At 43.3% G+C, this 21,995-nt stretch overlaps 1 protein-coding gene across 1 annotated transcript; it reads left to right on the top strand.

Moving 5' to 3' along the window:
- The first annotated feature begins 4,525 nt into the window (after nt 1-4,525).
- Nucleotides 4,526-21,159, top strand: nrd1a (nardilysin a (N-arginine dibasic convertase)). Its single transcript, XM_076295182.1, has 31 exons — nt 4,526-4,577; nt 5,319-5,624; nt 6,051-6,309; nt 7,092-7,173; nt 7,360-7,513; nt 9,181-9,254; nt 9,349-9,444; nt 9,596-9,718; nt 9,852-9,909; nt 10,004-10,077; nt 10,399-10,468; nt 10,668-10,745; nt 10,877-10,997; nt 11,605-11,663; nt 11,818-11,872; nt 12,018-12,122; nt 12,509-12,632; nt 12,816-12,902; nt 13,809-13,928; nt 14,028-14,079; nt 16,313-16,463; nt 16,743-16,870; nt 17,082-17,244; nt 17,335-17,366; nt 17,469-17,607; nt 17,982-18,029; nt 18,532-18,584; nt 18,690-18,773; nt 19,178-19,385; nt 19,499-19,588; nt 20,366-21,159. The coding sequence occupies exons 2-31, from the start codon at nt 5,437-5,439 to the stop codon at nt 20,603-20,605; spliced, it is 3,315 nt and encodes a 1,104-aa protein (XP_076151297.1). The 5' UTR covers nt 4,526-4,577; nt 5,319-5,436; the 3' UTR covers nt 20,606-21,159.
- Nucleotides 21,160-21,995: the final 836 nt, after the last annotated feature.

Here is a 21,995-nt window from a genome sequence, read left to right as displayed (position 1 = left end):
GATGAGGTGGTTCCTTCTATCCAAGGAGCTCAGATCGCCCTGCTCAATCCACAGATACCTTGATGCCTTCTCTGAATCATCTATGATGTTCTTGATGGCGTTGCTCCTGTCCAGTTCAAGTCCCAGGTGCTTAAGTGCCCAGTAGAAAGACTGGCCCACAAAGCCACTGCACCCAACCTTGTTAGGGTTGCATCAGGCCCTCCACCCCCTGCTTTGGTGTTCGCCAGCCCCTCACAGATATGCTGAAAAGGACATTTTAATTTTTCATCCCATCCTGACCCTGTCTCCCAGCAAATAGTGGTTTGTCTGTCACCTTGTGGCTCTCTTTAGTAGTGCAGTAAACACCACACCTTTTTGATATTTAAAATAAAAATTAGCTAGCCCACTTTATAATTATCATTTCTTAAACATCCCCGAATAAATACACATGACCTACATCAATATTGTAAGGGGCGATGATAGAATAAGAACAAGGCATGATGCATTGACTTTGTATACAATGGACATGAGGCCGGAACGCATGGCTATGCAAAAAATATAATAATAATACAAATAGGTAAATGAATAAGACCAAAACATAGGCCTAATGCATCAATGCAGTCTTAGGCTGCAACTGTTTGGGTCTGTTCTGTTTAGGCTAACAAAATTACTGTATTTGTTTATAAACTAGATGTACCGCGTAGCGGTACAAAATATGACCGCCGCTCAGTCCTGCACATCCATTCTGCGAAAATAAATCATATTAATGAATTTGTCTCCATCTTCTACTCCATCCCCCACTCTTGAAACTTTTGTGTGTATGCTTGTTTGGAATGTGTGTTTGCACACATTCCGCACACAAAGTAGCCTACTGGCGCTGCAAAGGTGAATAGATTTGTTTCTGGGCCAAAAAATCTGTAACATTGTTATAAAACCTTTAAAATCTCTAAACAATCACAAGTAGGGCAGTTCATCACAGTCCATCCATTGCAACTGGACTGATGAAAGGTACACCTGTAGGCTACATTGTATTTGGGAAAAGCAGAAGGTAGCAGCATAATGTATTTATTTATTTATTATTAAACAAAACAATCCCTGTCACTTCCATGCAGTTTTCAACAGCTATCAAGAAGAGAGGTCATGTCATGGATTTTTGTGAATGTTTCTTCTTCTACATATGCATAAGTTTAGTCATCTAATTCAAATGATATTCAGCTTTATTGTCAATGCACAAATTAAATACCAGTAGTCTAAAACAAAATGCCGTTTTACCCAGTGGTGCAAATAACTGACATGTCCAAAAGGGCCTTCATGAAATGCGTTGCGAGACTGTTCATACACATTTTAACGGGCAAAGTTGAAGAGCTACTGTCCGTTATTGTTTGTGCAAATAATATGCTGATTCATGTTCCCTTGCATTTTGCAACCATGAGGTCCATGGTTAAGCTCAATCTTTTGATGCAATCTTTTGATTTTCACCCAGCCTAGTCCATGGTAGGCGCCCGATAGAAATATTGTTTAATTTTGCGATTGAGATATCCACGCACTGGCGCCCCCCCTGTGACGTGTTCGCCCCCCGGTTTTAGAGCTATTCTAAATGCAAAAATGCATAGAGGGAGTTATGACAAAACCGTGACTGTTAACAAACTATAAGCTAGGCTATATAAGGTAGGCCCTATGCTAGGCCTATTACACAACACAAATTGTCACTAGGCTATGCTGGCGACCCAAATAAAATCTCCTTTGGAACCAATGGCTTACACCTTACAGTATCAAGCTACCACCTCTTGGCGAAAAGTTAATAGTTTTGCATATCAGTAGTAATAAATTTCACGTAGCTGTGAATCACGGAAAGGGCGAATGAAGTGGACACTTCTAAATGGAACCCAACCCACTGTACAGTAGCTCAAGGTCTGTGGCTAAAGCAGCCATAATGAAAGCGTTATCATTGTTTGGATACTTCACACACACCTGTTTTTTAATCGCATAGACTACAACTACCAAGCTGGAATCAAAGCACATCGTCTCCCCTCTCACACCCTAAACACACACTTCGAACAAACAAAAAGAGCCTCAGTCTCACGGAATAGCCATAGGCAAAACTGTATCTGACCGGTGTAACGTTGGTACTAAATCATCCATCGCAAAGAATGATTTTTGTAGCACGTGCAACAAATATGTGTAGATACAGCCCTGCCCTGAATACATCTCAACGTGCGCTCTAAAACATCTGGTTTAAATGGAGATGTAGATCACGGGTGCGTTAATAAATCTACATTGCGGCGAGTTGACACTTTACTTTGAGCCATGCTCTTCCTTACTTGAATCACCTTTGAAAATAGAGGATTGAAGTAGCCTATATGGGTGTTTGGGAATGAACGTTGACTCAGATGCTTTTTGAGACCTTGAGCAGAAATGTCCCAGCCCGGTGTTTAGGGTGCATCATAGACAGGTTATCTTTCAGGTAGCCTATATATTTTCCATTAAAAAAACATCACGTAGCGAACGTGTTGTGGCTAGCTCACTTAGCTCCTGTTAGTAGCCTAGGTTATGGTCATAAGCAAATGAGATGACAGTCGAAAGATACAATTAGTGCTGTTATCGATTTGCTTGGTAGCCTATAAACGCTTTATGGTTTTCTACAAATACATCAATAATCAAATTGGCCTCCATCACTCAACCATGCTAACGGTAACATTATTTTACCTACGTTCTGCTATTGATAGGATTAACGTAGCCTACCTGCAGTAAAAAAACAAGCATGTCCGATAAACATTCTCAGATTTATTTCGGCTTCAAGAGGAAATGGGAATTACATGTCATGCAGAAATCATCCTACCCTTAGACGTTCTCTGCGGTAAACTACTGTAGCCTACAGTCTTGTCCTTGTAGGAAGCGTAGTCTTTCCAACCCACTTTAGATTAACTTCCAACAAAATTACGTCTCACTGCAACGATGCGCCATCTAGTGGACAAACGACTACTTATCGCCAATACTGGAAATGGAGCCATGATGATAATGATGAATATTTATTTTGGCTTTCTTTTAATCCTACTGAATTTGTAATTATGTATCGGCCGTTCTAATACCGATAGTATGTGGGTGCCTGTGTGTGCATGTGTATATGTGTGCACCACCATCTACAGGCCAATGAGTGTACAGTCACTAAATGTACACATAACTAAACATTTTTAGACCCCCCCCCCCCCATGGATGAAATTCTACGAAACTTGGCATACCCCCAGAGAATGTCAGGTTAATCATACACATAAAATTTGGTGCAGTTCTGAACGTCTTTACTGAAGAGAGGGGCGATTAAAGCAGAATGATATTGCATTTTCATTTTTTACCGGGGGGGTGCAAATCACAAATGAGTGATTATGGGCTAGGTTGATGTGGGCCCTTGAGACCAACATACCATAAACATTTCTTCATCCTCGGTGCCACGGTTCAGGTAGTTATTTAGGAAAAACTGAATTTTTTGGGTTTCGGGGGGCCCAGCGCGGAGGGGGAGTGGCCCCCGGGGACCAAACGAAATTTTTCCGTAAAAGTCTAGTGGGGCTACATACCCACCAAATTTCATGTGCCCCGGTGTTTCGGTGCCCCGGGTATCGTTGACCAAAATTTCAGGAAGTAGATGACGAAAAAAAAAAAAAAAACTTTGACAATCCCTGTATGACCACTTCGCTAGCTTCGCTAGCGGAGGTCATAATAATGAAACATAATGATGGTTTGGCAAGGCATACGCTTTGTGCCATTTGTGCCACTTCTAACATTTCAAACACAATTAACACAACATATCTGCCATAACAGAAAAAAGGCATTTTACCCTCTCAGAAATACTGCTAATGTAGCCTTCAGTCATTTCCCTCTCCTGCAGATACAGAGAAACTGTTCAATGCGTTTATCACCAGAAGGTTGAACTATTGCAAATGCTCTTTTTTTGGTCTTCCCAAGAAAGTTTTAAACAGGTTACAGACCATACAAAAGGCTACAGCACATGTTTTAACCAGGACCAGAAAGAAAGCCTTTTATTCGTTTGACCTTTTTACCATTTCCATTTTCATTTATTTATTTTACCTTTCTTACCATTACTATAATTTACTTATCAAGTTTACTGACAATTTCTCTGTCTTGCCCTACTGATCTTATCTGTCATGTATTTTCCCAGGTCCTACTGGTGCCTATTCAGCACTTTGCATGAAAGGTTATATAAATAAAATCTGATTGATTGATTGATTGCATGAGTGTATGAATGAATGAATGTAACATAATGTAAGCATGGATGTGAGGCATGCTGTGAAGGTGATGCACCAGCTAGCTCGTTAAATTAACAATCTGGAGCAGAGATGGACTATGATTAGGTTAGGTACGTTTGACAGTCAGCAATGTTGCACATATTTAAGTGACAAAATCGTGCATTATTAATTATGCTCCCACAAGAATCCCGGCCTGTGGCCTTGTCACTGCATGGAATGACAGTAACTGGAATCCGTAACAGTGTCGCACTATTTCTGAGCAAATCACGAATCACTTTGCCGTGAACGTTCCACCCACTTTAGAGTACGGAAGTTAGGTTGATCCACAGCGACAAGCAGGTACGATAGTTTTGATGCTATGCTGCAACTTGTTTAACTGTAATACATTTGTTGTTAGAGTGGCAACAGACATTATTCGAATTTGGTGAGACAAATTTTATCTGTACAGAAATCTGTTTGTTCACTGTCTAAACCACCAGCCTGTAAGACGTGTTACAACATCCCTTTGGATGCTAATAGTGTTGCCAGCTAGCACCACAGGGCTAGCACGCTGCATGATAGCACAGTCCATCATGATAGACGGGCTCTGATGATAGTTCGCTTATTAGCCCTGAAACGTTAGCCTGGTAGTCTACTAGTGTCCAGATAATTGGCTTGCTAGCTCAGACATTGACATGGCTGATCTATTAGTTTCGATTACACATTTTGGCTCTACAGTTGATAAAGTCAGTGTCACTGTTAAGGCTACTTCCACGTTATGTATTATGTGTTGGGTGAAAATGATTTCTGTAGCCTATGTGTGTTAGATATTCTATCTCCCAACGCATTGGGAATGGGTGACATTAAATGTTAGCTAACTAGCAATGCCATTTGGGCTCGTTGGGAGTGAAACATCTATTGATGAAAGCTGTTGGCGCTTAGCCGTGCCAGCATTTTATTTGGAAGTATTGTTTTTGGCACAAAGCAGCATGTAGGGAGCTTCCAAAGCCATTCATACGATTGTTTTCCTTTCCACATGTTGTTCTAGTGTGTCTCACACAACCCTGTCTGTCTGTCCGGTATTTTGCATCATATATTCAGGATTTCGCTGTTCAAGGCAACGAGAAGTACAATTCGACTTTGCAAGTGGCTGTCTACTTGTCATTCTTATCGTTACACGGTGTCATTCAGCTACAATACTAAAGTGCCATCAGTGAGAATGCCCCTCACGAACAAGTCCAAAAACGCTGAATGCAGTGCAGCCCTGGCGCCTGGTTCGGACCGGGGAGAGGGACATCAGCTCTCACAACCAAAAGACCAGGATGTGCCTCCCGGAGATGGTGGTGGAGAGGACAGTCAAGGAGATCCGGGAATTGTTAAATCTCCCAGTGACCCAAAGCAGTACAGGTAAAGTTCTATATGGTCAACAAGTTATCTAGTGCGATGTTGGCTTACTCTCTAACTCATCTGATACAACTCTGAAATTATTTACAGTCTCTCATATCTCAGAAGCTCATTAATAATCCTATTATATCACTGTTACTGCCATGGTTTGAGGAAAGTTCTCGCCAAGTTTACATGGAATTTGATCGCACACTGAAAGGCTTGTTTCATGTTAGAATGTAAGGAGATACCCATGTTTCCTCTCTTGTGATCATAGTTTTGCTTAAATTGGGACTAGGTGTCTATCACACCGTGAAAGAAGAGCTGTTAAGTATTGAGTGTATGGTGAAGTCCCTTGCATTAAGCCACTGCATTCACTGAGGATTCAGCACAAATCTGAGATTCTGTCTGAAACTCACACGTACATTTCTCTCTACGTCTTTGGTACAGGTACATTGTACTTGGTAACGGCTTGAGAGCTCTCCTTATCTCAGACTTCAGCGGCAAGGCGGCCTCCGAGGACGATGAAGAATCTGAGGAGGAGGAGGAGGAAGAGCAGGAGGAAGAAGAGGGGAGTGCTGAGGAGGGTGACTCGGGAGAAGGCACCGACGAAGAGTCAGAGGAAGGAGATGATGAACAAGACAGTGACTTTGAGGACCTGGATGATGAAAATGACACGAGAAAGAAGAAAGCAAGCTCTGAAAAACAGGTCAGCAAGCCAAAGAGATGCTCAATATTTAGAGCTGGGAAAGCATATCTCAGTAATCCCTCAGTCGCACACTGCATTGAAATAGAATTGTACAAATTCCTTGTATTATTTACAACATTGTTATAGCAATGCTGCATTTATCATTACTAATTTCAAATAGTGTCATGCTATTTGTGGCCAAGCTCATCTTGCAACAGCAAGCTGCCACTCATAGGAAACCATGTTTAAAGATGAACTGAAGTCTGTTTGGTTGGTTTTTCTTTTTCATCATACTGACACATACCAGCAGCTTCCTGTAGATGTGAGCCAGGTCGACACTGAGATTCGTGCCCACTCATTAGGACCCCTCTGTCACCAGCATCCCAGTTTAGACACTGCCTCTCTGAATGATGCAATGTGGTAGTTATTACTGTACATGGTATTGCATTGCATGAGATCAGGAGTGGGAGGTGAACATGCAGCTTGTACCACAGTTATTTCTGTGTGTTAGCAAGGCTGTTTGTGTGCCATAAGGTGATTACATTAACAAAGTACTAGACTGATGTTTATGTTTTCATTCTTCCCTTTTTTATGATTGGGCTTGGGAAGTAAGTTGTGTGAACAAGCCATCTTCTGAAGAGGAACTGGCTAAGATTGCATTGATAAAGATGAGATTAACGGCAAGACGTAATGGATCTGCTGTGTTGAAACAGGGTTGGCGGTGGGGTTGCTTTGTTTGCCTGTTGTGTTATGTAGGCTCTCAAGAGGCCTCTTCTTTTTCTCTCTCTCCTCTGCTGCACCAGTCTGCTGCTGCACTCTGCATTGGCGTGGGGAGCTTCAGCGACCCCAATGACCTGCCAGGACTAGCCCATTTCCTTGAACACAGTGAGTCACTACAAATGGATGAAACTTGTATGGATGGAATTTGGGTGTCATCCAAAACTTACCAGTTCTGCTGCAGAAAAAAAAAAAATACTACTAAAATATTACTTTCTTGCTTGCTTTTGTATCCACCTCTCTCTCTTACTTATTTCTTCTCTCTCCCTCACCTTCTGCCATCCTCTTTCCTAGTGGTGTTTATGGGCAGTGAGAAGTATCCATCAGAAAATGGCTTTGATGCCTTCCTGAAAAAACATGGCGGTAGTGATAATGCCTCCACCGACTGTGAGAGGACGATATTCCAGTTTGATGTGCAGAGGAAACACTTCAAAGAAGCCCTTGATAGGTAGGCCATGAATGTCTGTGGTTTCTTATCCTCAGGGAATCACATGTGCTTTCGAGATCAAGTCACAAAATATAGGCTGAATCCTAATCTCTCCCCTCACGGACTCACACACTTTGATGTGCGTTCCCGCGAACTTCGTGAGGGCTTAGGGCTGTCCCACTGCGAAATTGTGAAGTGCACGAGGGCTCGCTCACACCCTTTCTGTGCCCTTTCCGTAAGTCAGTATCTATGCACACTTAACTCAAGGGAATTACCTACAATTCATAGCGTTGTGACGTAAAACACAGAGTCACCCAAAGGGAGGCTTGAGGCCATTGAAAAACCATCAGTAAATAACTGCCATGAAACGGAAACGTGTTTGGACACATTTTTTGCCTTGTCAATTTAATGATAGGTAACAGGTGCTGTCCCATTCCTGTTATCAGTGTTATGAACCCTTACACCCTCGCAAACTTGATCACTTACGATGGATGTCCGTTAAGTTAAACTTAACTTGAGGAAGTAACCTCACAACACTTCTTTAGAATCAATAGAAGCTTTGTAAATACGTTAGGCACAGTCAAAAGGTGTTACTTTACAACAGTGTTTCTCAAACTTTTTCAGACGAAGGACCACTTAACCAATAAAAAAGAAACACACAGACCACCTAGCTAAAAAAAAAAAGATTAGACTTCAACAATATATTAGCCTACACAATAGGTATACTCACTGAACCACCTTGCTTAGTGTCTTTGCACTTTGCTTATTGTGTCAGAGGATTCATATGATTTAAACTGGCATATCTTGCAGAACTGTTTCGATTTTCATACAAGTTGGTTCAATATTGCAAACAACTCATCTATATTATATTTTACCACGTCTGCTCGCGGACCACTTGGGATAGCTTGCGGACCACACTTTGAGAAGCACTGCTCTACACTGTTTGTAGTATTCACAAACGGCATGCAGATGTCTGCACTAGGCATTATTGTTGGATGGAAATCTGTCATCGCTGCTCAACAGTGGAAAACCAATTATTCAAATGAAGAGGCCATACTGTCCTTACCCATGGACTTTTGAATGGATAGACAAAACAGAGCTGTCATACAGAGTTGAAATGGTACAGTCAACAAGGCCACAAAAGGAAATGCCTCAAATCCTTGTCCATAAAGACCAGACAGAAAAGCTTCTAACTCACCTACATAAGACTTACCATTGTTCAAAACTCAATAAACATTGCATTACAAAAAAACTCAGTAATATGCATGCATAAGACGGTTACAGCCAAAGATCTTTAGTTTCATTTTCTGTTACATTTAGAACATGATCACACATCCTATGTCTCATCATAATATTAAGTGGACTCTGCCCACCTTGTGCCTTTCACCACACTTGCCACTCTTTGAAACATGTCCTTTAATATGTGTATGTGTATGTGCAAGGGTGACATTTCCACCCTCAGGCTAACACCTAATCAGTTTAATGGCACATAGAGAATCTCAGAAATAAACCCATTTTCCTCCTAGTGTCATCTTGAGTATGACAAATGCTTCAGTATTTTATGAAGGTTGATGGTCTTCGATGGGTAGTGTTGAAAACAGATTCTGAACATATAACTACACTGCATGTTTGATAGGTAACCTTGTGATAGTTTCGAACATATGTTTATATTTGTCATGTAATTCTAGGTGGGCACAGTTCTTCATATGTCCGTTGATGATCAAAGACGCCATTGAAAGAGAGGTGGAAGCTGTGGACAGTGGTAAGAACTTCTAACAACATTGTGAGATGATGATGTCCAATCAGCTACTGTATTGTTTTTATTGTTGATTCTGATTGCATGTTTTCTTTCAAAGAGTACCAGCTGGCAAAGCCGTCTGACTCCCATCGTAAGGAGATGCTGTTCGGTGGTCTGGCCAGGGACAACCACCCCATGGGAAAGTTCTGCTGGGGTGAGAATCACACTCTTTCACAATGTGAAATGACCCTGGGAGAAAACATGTGTGGTCCCCATATGCTTTGTTCATACTGTAAGTGCCCTCTCTCTATGACCTGTTAGATTCTAATGAGGAGTGCTGACGTTTTTGTTTTCTTTCTGGCCAGGAAATGCGGAGACTTTGAAGCATGAACCTAAAAGACAGAAGATCAACGTTTATAAGCGTCTTCGCGAGTTCTGGAAGAGATACTATTCGGCGCATTACATGACCTTAGCAGTGCAGTCTAAAGGTATGTGTGCTAAATTCTGCACAGAATTTCATTCCCTGTCCAAACCAAAGGGATGCTGTACTCTCCTGACTCACAGATGGCCCAAATTCTATTTACCATGCCAACATACTTGTGCTGCTTTCCCTTCTCACAGAGAAGTTGGACACACTAGAAGAATGGGTGCGGGAGATCTTCAGTAAGGTTCCAAACAAGTGAGTTGAGAGACCAAGTCCCAGTCTGTGCTGGTCTGACTGTATTTTATGACATAGTTATGTTGACACGGTTGTTTATTTATTTTCCTTGTAGCGGTCAACCACAACCAAACTTCTCTGAGTTGGTGGATCCTTTTGACACCCCGGCTTTCAACAAGCTTTACAGAGGTCTGTCTGTAAACCATTTCCTTTTTAGGAAACTCTGTACTGTATACTTTGTTGCTAACCATGTTATGACACATGCTGTTTTACAAAAGTATGTTTTAATGAATTGTATAATAATATTGCTAACTCTAAAGATGAACCAAGACCACCCATACAGATAAATGTCCATCGTGTAGTTGTTGCTTCACTAACACTACTAAGTGTTACTTCAGTAACGAGTTGATCATGTCATGCACTGATGAGTATATTGTACCTGTGGCCAGCGATATTTTGGCTGAAGGTGTGTGTGTGTAATATGCCATTGGAACGCCATCTGTGTTGCAGTGGTGCCTGTCAGAAAAGTTCACGCCCTCACCATCACCTGGGCCCTGCCTCCTCAGGAAAAACATTACAGGTGAGAATACTGGGAGTCTCCACCAATTACAAAGCTATGAATTTCTTTCTTGAATTTCCCCTTGGGGATCAATAAAGTATCTATCTATCTATCTATCTATCTATCTATCTATCTATGAGCCATTTCAAGGTGGTCTAAACATCTTCAGCTTCTTTTATTTTTGCTTAAGCTCAAACCTGGCTTGTGTGTTTATTTCCAGGGTAAAACCCCTCCATTACATATCTTGGCTAATCGGCCACGAAGGAACTGGCAGCATTCTGTCTTTGCTGAGGAAAAAGTAAGTGTCGCCTTGTCCAGACGCGCAAAGGAAACGCTGTCCTCTAACTAATCCCACACGGATTCTGAAATTCTGCTCCTCGTGTGACGGAAATGGCAAATCTCTCTCATGTCTCTGTGTCACCCCTTCAGGTGCTGGGCCCTGGCTCTCTTTGGGGGTAACAGCGAAACCGGCTTTGACCAGAACACCACCTACTCCATCTTCAGCGTCTCCATCACACTGACTGACGAGGGCTTCCAGAACTTCTATCAGGTCAGTGCATACCCTCCAGCTCAGAGACCCACTACCCATAATTCCCTGCCTCCAAGCCTTGATTCATTCATCCTGCTTACAGTACACTGAATTCCTCTGACATTAAAAAAATGAAGCATTCTGAGATGACCAGACATGGCTTTAACCCAAAGGCTCCCAAACCTTACATGGTATATTGTACAAGTCACACTTAACATCATTACAGTGTTGTGGTGGCCTCCATACGCCCCTCCTCCAGCATCTTTACTGAAGTAAATGGAGCTGGTTTGATGCATGTGTGTCTAATAGGATTAACAGGGCCCTGAGCCAGACAGGAAGCAGGTTAAAGCAATCCAGTATCCATTATCCACTGGGTTTATTCAGTCCTATCGCTGCTTAACGCTCCGTAATCAAGTTTAGAGCCTCACTCTCCCCCCAGAAAGCCTCATTGGTCCTCAACCGGCCACGCTCAAAACGTTAAACTCTCAGAAGGGGGAGGCGATGCATGTAATTTCAGCTGTACTTTAGTATGTCGCGAGGCTATAGGGGGGCTGTCATGTTCTGTTGCCTGAGGTGATGGGGTTAGATAGGTCCTGATGTGAGATGTGGTTCCTGGCTTCTTTTGCAGGTGGTCCACTTGGTGTTCCAGTACATGAAAATGCTACAGACCCTGGGGCCCCAGCAGAGGTAGGTTACCTGCAGTATTTTTAGAGTAGAATAAGGGCCTCTCCAATCCATGTCCACACCTGCCCTATAAATGTAAAGGACAAAACTGAACATGGTAATTGTGTGTCTGCTGGCCACTGATTCATTTTGTTCGTCTTTCTGTGCATGGTTTCAGAATATATGAGGAAATTCAAAAGATTGAAGCAAACGAGTTCCACTATCAGGAACAGGTACAAGTCATTCTCTTCTACTTGTTATAATTCACTGTATGATTTTGAGAAAGTGATTCACTGAATGCAGTCTCTGTGTCCATGATTTATTTAATTGTATTATTTATAATATATACTTACTTTGCTGACATTGGGTGCCCTACAGACAGATCCAATTGAATATGTGGAGGACATCTGTGAAAACATGCAGCTGTTTCCGAAGGAGGACTACCTGACAGGAGACCAGCTTATGTTTGAGTTCAAACCAGAGGTACGTGCTTATCACAGGCTTACTGCTTATATCATTGTTAATTCAAGGATTGTGCTGCAATAGAAGCTTCTTATTAAACCATATCATTTAGTATAACAGGTGTCCTTGAGCTGGCACTGGGGTAATAGTCAGACCTTCTCTAATCAGAAGGCGTTTCTCTTTTACTGGCCCCTCACTTTCTCTATTTCTTTCTCTTTCTCTCTTTTTCTCTCTCCTTATTCCGTTTTCTCTCCTCTCTACACCTCTTCTCTCTTGCTCTCTCTCCTTATGTCTACTCTCTTCTTCCTCTTCTCTTTTCTCTCTTCTGCCTCTCTTTCCTCTTCTCTCCTCTTCCCTCCCTATCTCTCTATCCCCCCTCTCTCTCTCTTTCTCTCTCTCTCTCTCAGGTCATCTCTGCTGCTCTGTCCCTGCTGACCCCAGACAAGGCCAACCTGATGCTGTTGTCCCCAGAGCACGAGGGCCAGTGTTGCCTGAGGGAGAAGTGGTTTGGCACGCAGTACAGCATCGAGGGTGAGACCCACTGGGCTAATAACGTGCGAGATGATTTACAGGGAGAGTCCAGAGTTGGCTAACTGTAATGCTCTGTTACTGGTAGCTAACAGAGATCCTAAGAGTGAATCTTTACACTTGAATGCCATGTGTTGACTGAGAGGTAAATGGTTCCTGTTGTCTCCCGGCCTCTGTCCCCTGCAGATGTCCAGAAGGAGTGGACCGAGCGCTGGACAGGCGATTTTGAACTGAGCCCAGAGTTGCATCTCCCAGTTGAAAACAAATTCATTGGTATGTGTGTATGAGATACTGCATTATTTATTTATATAACATGTATTCATGAAAAATCAGTAAAGAAAAGGTCATTGAGCAGAATTACTGTGATGGACCATATAACCCAGTAGCATAAATACATAAAGTGCCTATATAGGGAGGGAAAGTAATCTCATCGCCATCTAGTGGTTGCGTTCCTAGAGTTTAGCGGAGGGGATGGGATTTTTTTTTTAGAAAAAATATATCTCGGTGCACATTGGAATCTTAATTTAATGCCTTCCATATGTTAGGCACTGGGGTCACCTCTATTGCTTCAAGTGGTCATACCTTATTTTTAGGATCAGTTGAATTGTTTTGAGTTTTTGTCGTAACATGGTGATAACAAACTACAGTTGCATGTGACGTCACAGGTTTGGGCGCTTAATCTCTAACTGATCAATACGGCAATTTCCTTAACTGGCTTACATATTTTTGTAATAACGGAAGGTGATGTAAAAGGCGTGGTGATAACCTTTATGTCTGGATAACTGGTGTTGTGCTTCTACTCACATGAAGAGCTGGCAGTAAGTGTTAAGTGGCAATGCTAACCAGGCTAATAAACAAACCATGCTACGTGAGTAACTTCGAAGACTATTACTGTATAGACACTGAAAAATATTTTTGGTGGATAAGATCGCTGATTTGGCTTCACAGTATTTTTTTTTAAATAGGTCTATGGGACTTAACATTGGAGATGCTCTTCGATAGGAACGCAACCACTTGGGGCGCTGGTTTTCACTTTCCCTCCCTATTGTGGTGTAGTTTGAACCAGCTAGCATTTTGTCTTAAATGTACTACAAGTGTTAAAATGAGAGACCTTGCATTGGTGATGGTATGTTACCACACTTGTAGCAAATTGATGTTGTCCACATTCTCTCCTACCAGCAACCGATTTTACGCTGAAAACATCGGACTGTCCTGACACAGAATATCCTGTTAGGGTGGTCAACAGTGATAGAGGATGTCTTTGGTATAAGAAGGACAACAAGTTCAAGATACCAAAAGGTATTTGTTTTCTTTGTGAGGGTCACTGATGTAGCATTAAAATGAGATTTCAATTATTGTTGTTTTTTTGTTGTTGGTAATTCTTATGTCTGCCTTCAGCATATATCCGGTTCCACTTAATCTCACCTGTGATTCAGAAGTCTGCTAAAAAGTAAGTGCATATAAGTGCTTTGGATATAAATGATTGCACTATGATGATAGAATAAAAAGTTCCACCTTTCTTTAGGCTAGCAGCCTTTATTTGTCTTTTTGTCTTTTGTGTTCACAGCACAGCGTGTATTGTCCAGAATAGTACAAGTTTGGCATAGAGTTGAGTATAGGCAGATTTGTAAGGGTTAACTGACAGATAGGTGAGAGATAGGGCTCGGTGGCAGCTGTGTGGTGGTTTTTCTACATCCTCACCAACTGTGAAGTGTTCTGTATGAAACTACCCAGTGTCAGAAACCATCTGTCCAAATAAAGAGTCATTTACGGCCATAGTTTAAATGCTGGGCAAAGTGCAAAGTCTGTCAACAAACAAAATTCTTGTGCATTATTATTATGACCGCCGCGCAGCGAAGCGGCGGTCATATAGGTTTAGTCAGATTTTTTCTTTTTTTTTTTTTCTTTTTTTTTCTTTTTCACATGTCCAAATTTCCGTCAATGAGTCCCGGGACACTGAAAGACCGGGGTAGACGAAACTTGGTGGGCATGTAACCCCATATGGATAGCATGGAACCATCGTTTTTCATTTTGATCTGTAGCCCCCCCGCTGGACTGCACCCCCCGAAAGGAGGGTAGGGCAGACACAGTTTTCTGTGAATATCTCGAGAACCGTAAGGTTTAGGAGGACCATTTTTTTTTGTAAGTTGATCTCAAGGGGCCATGTCAACCCATTCCATAACCACTCATTTCATGTATAGCGCCACCTAGTTAAACACAAAAAAGTAAAAATGAGGTGTTGTAATCGCAGGTATCTGTGACCTAACATAGTCAAAACTGCACGAAATTGGAAGTGTATGATCATTATGACACCCTCTGAATGCATGCCAAGTTTCATGGAATTCCGTTCATGGGGGGCCACACAATAAATTAATTTATGTTACTATACACCAACTGGCCTGTAGGTGGCCGGAGACAGTTTTCTGTGAATATCTCGAGAACCGTAGGGCCTAGGAGGTCCACCTTTTTTTTGTATGTTGATCTCAAGGGGCCATGTCAACCCATCCCATTACCACTTATTTCATGTATAGCGCCACCTAGTTAAAAATTAAAAAGCAAAAATGTAGGTGTTTTCATCACAATATCTCTGGCTGACATGGTCAAAACTGCACGAAATTGAAAGTGTAGGATCATTATGACACCCTCCGAATGCATGCCAAGTTTTGTGTACTTTCGTTCATGGGGGGCCTTACAATAAAATAATTTATGTGTACATTTAGTGACGTACACCAACAAGGATTCCCGGGACACTGAAAGACCGGGGTACACAAAACTTGGTGGGCATGTACCCCCACATGGATAGCATGGAACCGTCATTTTTCGTTTTGATCTGTAGCCCCCCCGCTGGACTGGACCCCCCGAAAGGAGGGTAGGCCAGACACAGTTCTCTGAATATCTTGAGAACTGTAGGGCCTAGGATGACCATTTTTTTTCCGTATATTTGCCTCCAGGGGTCATGTTAACCCATTTCATGTGCACACATGTGCACAAACAGATACACACGCACACACACACATTCACAGTAATCATACGTATGACATATACTCACACAGTAGACATATGTACGCTTCCATGCACAGGCACATACGCAGGCACACACACAAGCACGCACACACACACCCACACACATAACATAAACATAACACAAACAATCAAGAATTTCTCAGAATTATGAACAGGCAAGATGGAGGTGGGGTTGTATAAAATGAATTTTACATGTGAAATCTATGAACTAATCATGTTTTGGGACTTGTTGTCTAGCAGATACCAGTGAGAATTGAGTGTGGATAATGCAATTTAGTGAGACAGTTAGAATCATATAGGCCTTTCAGCGTGATTTCTTTTTGTGGAAAAAATGTGCTGGACTGGGCGGCGGTCATATTTTGTACCGCTCTGCGGTACATCTAGTTATTATTATTGTGTGGCATCATGTCTGTGCTTCAGTGTCTCACCTATGGTGTTAAATTAATACATTTACTTTTTCCCAGTTATTAAATGAGCTTTAGTTTAACTTAAGACTTTGCATTGGCATGAAGTTGATTTACAAACCTTCAAACCTTACAAAAGTCCAGAAGTCCACACTACTCTTGCTTGTGGTTAGCATGTTTGCCTGCTCTAACAGCTGAGTTGATCTGACTCCAGGCTTCCTGCCTCTGTTCCTGTTCCTGTTCTGTCTTCCTCAGCCTGGTGTTATTCGACCTCTTTGTGAACATCCTGACGCACAACCTGGCCGAGCCGGCATACGAGGCCGACGTGGCACAGCTGGAGTACAAGCTGGTGGCCGGGGAGCACGGCCTAGTCATCAAGGTCAAGGGCTTCAACCACAAGCTACCTGTGAGGAGACACACACACACACACAGACACACACACACACACACACACACACACACACACACACACACACACACAGCCAACACAACACATGTATTCATTTGTCAATTGAAGTACAACATGAGCCTAACATTGTCAATTGAAGTGAAAAAATGAAACAACACCAAAACAACTGTTAGCATGTAGATAAGAATGCACAGACAATTAATGCTGGTTTAGAATTCATAAATTCATTCCCATGGTTTTCTCTGAGACACGGCCTCCCGTCTTGTGTGGTTTCAGCTGCTGTTCAACCTGATCGTGGACCACCTGGCAGACTTCAGCGCAGCTCCTGATGTGTTCACCATGTTTGCTGAGCAGCTCAAGAAGACCTACTTCAACATCCTAATAAAGCCAGAGAAACTAGGAAAGTATGTCAGACATCTAAATATGGCCACTTTCCCTCTTCAGCATAATGTGTTCTTCTTACTTTCCTCCTCCAAGTTACTTTTTTGTACCTTGGGGGCCTACTTAGTTCCACCAACACCTGCAAGTAGAGACAAAATAGTATCTAATCCTCTGTAGATGCTATCTCTATGTTGGTTCTCCACATTTTCTTTCTGTGTTCTCCTCCGACCGCAGGGACGTACGGTTGCTGATCCTAGAACACGCACGCTTGTCCATGATCCAGAAGTACCAGGCTGTAGTGGACGGACTCACCGTTGCTGACCTCATGGACTTTGTCGGCGGGTTCAAGTCCGAGCTGTACGCTGAGGGCCTGGTGCAGGGCAACTTCACTAGCAGGGTGGGTGGGCACTCCTGGTTGAATAGTGATCCCTTTGCCATTGATAGAAATACAATTGACATATCTGTTGTTACTACTCTTTGTCAACAGGAATCAATGGAGTTTCTGCAGTATGTTACAGAGTGAGTATTTGTTCTTGTCGTAAGTGTGTTGTGTTTTGGACTTTGGGTGGAAATGAACAGTGTGTTATACCTCTGGAGAACATCCTCTCCTCATTTTTTCAGTAAGCTGAAATTCAAGAAGTTGCCAGTAGAGGTCCCTGTTCTCTTCCGAGTGGTGGATCTTCCTCAGCAGCACCACCTTTGTAAAGTCAAGACTCTCAACAAAGGGGATGCTAACTCTGAGGTCACAGTTTATTACCAGGTGTGTCCATCTCAACCACTCTTTTGTGTGTTTAAAAGTATTATTTATTTAATTTGTTAATCAACTGTTTGCTGCTCTCCGTCTGTCTGTGAATACTATTTGTATGATGAGCCTCTTGGGATAGAAAAATATGCTTTGGAAGTATAATTTTAAACAAAGAAAAGAGTCCTACCATATAGTGCACCAGCAGTCTTTTAATAGACAGTTAGAAGAGGTTCTTGTGATCAAACACCATCCCATCGTGTCGAGTTGCCTCTTAACCTTAAATTAACCTCACCTCATTAGAAAGTGGCAAAGTGGGTTTAGATTGGCCTGCTTAAAAGTGTCTGTGTTTTGATAAGCCGCTTCACCTGCTCTCTTCTCTCCCTCTTCAGTCAGGGCCCAAGAACCTGCGGGAGCACACTCTGATGGAGCTTCTAGTGGTGAGTGGGCTGGGGGGGGGGGGGAGGCCCATCTCGGTCACTCTGCCTTGGGCTGGCCGTCCTCCAAGACCAATAGCCCTCAGGGGTTCTTGAGATGACTCTCTCTGGAATTAGCTGGGGAGGAGGACGTAGAGTACTCAGCTAGTGTAGTGCAGAGAGATAACAGGGTGTGTGCGTGCGCTAGTGTAGTGCAGAGAGATAACAGGGTGTGTGCATGCGCTAGTGTAGTGCAGAGAGATAACAGGGTGTGTGCGTGCGCTAGTGTAGTGCAGAGAGATAACAGGGTGTGTGTGTGCGCTAGTGTAGTGCAGAGAGATAACAGGGTGTGTGCGTGCGCGTGTGTGTGTGATTGTGTTTGTGCGTGTGTTTGTGTGAGAGAGACAGACAGAGAGACACAGAGAGAGAGAGTACTTTATTGATCCCTAAAGGGCATTTTCAGAAAATGTCAATGTGTCTGTGTCTACGTACTCTGTATCTTACACTTCTCTGTCTTCATATTTAGATGCACATGGAGGAGCCATGTTTTGACTTCCTGAGGACGAAAGAGACGCTTGGGTTCGTCCAAGTTGTTGTGTCTAGGCATTTTTTGTTAGGACTGCTTGTGTTTGTTTTATTGGTTGGATTGCATCTGCCATGACCTTTTCATTGCTCCCCTCTTAGGTATCACGTGTACCCCACCTGTCGCAACACCTCTGGGGTCTTGGGCTTCTCCGTCACTGTGGAGACGCAGGCGACCAAGTTCAAGTGAGCGGCCCTGATTTAATTTGCAGTCTGCAAATCTGCTTACAGTAATGACTGCAATCATGGCTAAGAGGCGGATGATGAAGAGACCGCAATTACCCAAGATGTTAATTAGACGCTCAATGCATTGTTGCCTGTCTTGTAACAGTCCTAATCGTATGGCAGCATTTTCATCAGCACAGAAACAGAGGCTGCCTAAGCACTGTTGGCGAGGAAATGCCCTGAAAATGGATTCTGTCGGCTCTGTTGTGTTTTTTTTCATTTTCCTTTGAGGCCTCTTTTAAAGTTCTGTGGAAGTATAATACGTTGCCTATGTGTGTGTGTGTGTCTGTGTGTGTGTGTGTGTGCGCGCGCATGTGCACGTGTGTGTGTGCGTGCCTGTGCACGTGTTTTTTCCCCAACCTCAGCACAGAGCTAGTTGAGACGAAGATTGAGGAGTTTCTGGTGAGTTTCGGGGAGAAGATGACTGCCCTGAGCGATGACGCTTTCAAGACGCAGGTGACGGCGCTCATCAAGCTGAAGGAGTGTGAGGACACACACCTGGGCGAGGAGGTGGACAGGAACTGGGCGGAGGTGGTCACCCAGCAGTACGTCTTTGACAGACTCAACCGAGAGGTGCGGGTGTTGTGCTTGTGCATTGTTACGAATGATGAGCTTTGTGTCAGCAATATGAAACAATGACATAAAAACACATTTGAAACACATGTCTGTCTGTGCCTCCCGTTCAGATTGATGCTCTCAAGCTGATGACGAAGGCTGAGCTGGTTTCCTGGTTCATGGAGCACCGTGGCCAAACCAGCAAGAAGCTGAGTGTTCATGTAAGCCCATATGCCCAAGGAGTTGTTTATGTCCTTAAATACAGCAGATACAATCCGGATCATTCAAAACTATGTTGAAAATAATGTGAACAGTGATTTAAAACCCTTTTGGGTTCTCTGTATAGGAGAACTTAGAAGAAGACGCCTGGCTGAAGGCAGACCTACAGTATTCTCAAAAGAGAATTGGTCTTGGGGCTCTTTGTTCACTTTTGATTTCTAAGATTTTTAAGAATAACCAGCAGTGAAACTAAACAGTTACATTAAACTCTTACAGAATATTTTCGGAAGTACAGCAAACAGATTTGGTAAAGGAAGGGTTAAAATTAGGGTTGACAATTTGGGGAAAAATATTGCGATTTGATTTGCAATATAATTTTTGAAAGTTGAGCTTCAGTTCAATATTTCAAATTTCTTTCTTCCAAAATATGTGAGCATGCCTAGTGCATGAGGAGCACAGCATGCCTCTTAGGTGAGCTTCACAGTCTGTCACACAAGTGGGATGGCCTGGTCATTTCCTGGGTTCAGTCTTCTGAAGTGGCCCAGGACCTGCTGCTGTTTTTGATTGGTTCCTGGGTTTTTGGTTATTCATATAAGGGCATGAATGAGAAGGTGGCTACGGATCTGCAGAGCAAATTCAAATGTGCTCACAGATTTGTCTGACTTCCCCCAAGCAATAGATGAATGGCACTCCTGTTAAACAATCTTTTGAGGAAACTGTTGCCCAGCATAGAGTGAAAAGCTTTGAGTGAATGTAAAATGGCAGCTCTATGTTTACAGGTGGTGGGCTTTGGGGTAGAGGAGAATGACCCACCCAGTGAGGAGCACCCCAGCGAAGAAGGAGCAGGTGGTGACGACGGTGGCGTCATCAAGTGCTCCGCCTCTTCCTCCTACGGCGAGGTGTCAAAGCTCACCTTCCTGCCCGTCTCCCCGAAGCTGGCCTCGGCCACCGTCATCACGGACATCCGCACCTTCACCGCCGCTCTGCAACTCTACCCCTACCACAAGATCCTCAAATAGCCACAGCAGCCACCTCAGCGACCGACACAAGCACCCAGTCCCTGCTCCACCATCATCCACCACCGCCACCACCTCTCCACTCACACGCTCACAGAATAACACCACCAGGTGGCTCACAGGCGACTTGGACAGTGGAGACGGCGAGTTTAAGAGAAACGGAAACCCCTTGTCACTCGCCCTTGTTGTGTGATCAGTCCATTGACACAACCTACTTGACAAAATTTGGGGAAATTTAGAAAAGAAAAGTTGTGTGTATTTTACTGATATCCTATATCTGCTGTGTTTTGTTTGTACTAATGCATTGGCTCTCTGTTACACCACTACTGGAGGTGGATCTGGCCTTGCTATCATGTCAGCCAGTAGGTGATCACAGACTTGGTTCTGCGTATTCGTGGGCATTCCTGAAGAGGTGAAGCTGCATGAGCAAAATCAGATGGCGAGATCCCAGTTCATCATTTGCATAACTTCAGCTTGTGAATATGAGTGGCTTCAAGGTCACTGCTTAAATAAGGAGTGTTCAACCATGATACTTATTAAAAGTGCATTAAGCATGGCGCCATGGTCTGTGGTACATTTCATTTACACATTTCAAATGGCGGCATCAGACCTGATGCATTGGCTCCACAGAGTCGCAGGCTCACGGGCGGAGTTGGCACTGAGCCTGCCGGGGCCCCCGGGGGGGCACAGCACAGCTGAGGATGTTTGCGTGCTGGCAGATGAGAGGCGGCATCTATTACGCTGATTCATGGATTCTCTCCTGTGCCTTTTACCCGTGCAGCCCCGCTCTCTCCTCCTGTGCCCCTGAGTGGCATGACAAACGAGCGGCTTAAGTGGTGGGAGATGTACTTTAAAAAAGAAAACAGTTAAACAAGATGAATAAATAAAGCACAAATTGGTAAGACTGATATCAGCGAGTGAGGAGGCCTTGTGCCTTTTGGCAGATATGGCTCACGGGGCTCTTTTGTTTGTGTCGTATGCCAACTCCTGAAAGCCTGTAGCAGCGCGTTCTAACCGCTCCGAGGCTCATTTCGTGCTTGCGGTGATGCTAATAGAGTTTAGTGGTACAGAAACATGGCTCTTTCAGCCTTAACACCACTAGAATGCGAGCTTGAATTTAGATGTGTTCACTGGGCCAGCACTTAGACTAGGCGGGCTGAAGGTGCCACATCTGTATGTTAAGCAGTGCCACATTTCCCCCGCTCCCACAACGAGCAAATGGAACAGCACACCACAACCTGATCCTACGGCAACTGCATTATCTTTTCTATCCGTACCTCAGACTTTCTTGTCAGTATATTTGTATATAGAATGTTTTTCATAAAATGGGCTTTGCGGTCATATGATATGACAACTTTCACCTCCACCAGGCCAGGTTTAGGCCTAATCCCTT

This window comes from Alosa pseudoharengus, unplaced genomic scaffold, assembly GCF_046254945.1.
Source record: "Alosa pseudoharengus isolate Yale_2024_CS ecotype anadromous, Long Island Sound unplaced genomic scaffold, YU_APseudo_1.1 YU_APseudo_1.1_scf_2, whole genome shotgun sequence".
Taxonomy (NCBI): Eukaryota; Metazoa; Chordata; class Actinopteri; order Clupeiformes; family Clupeidae; genus Alosa; species Alosa pseudoharengus.
The sequence above is the reverse complement of the archived record's forward strand: the minus strand, read 5'-3'. Positions and strand labels throughout refer to the sequence as shown.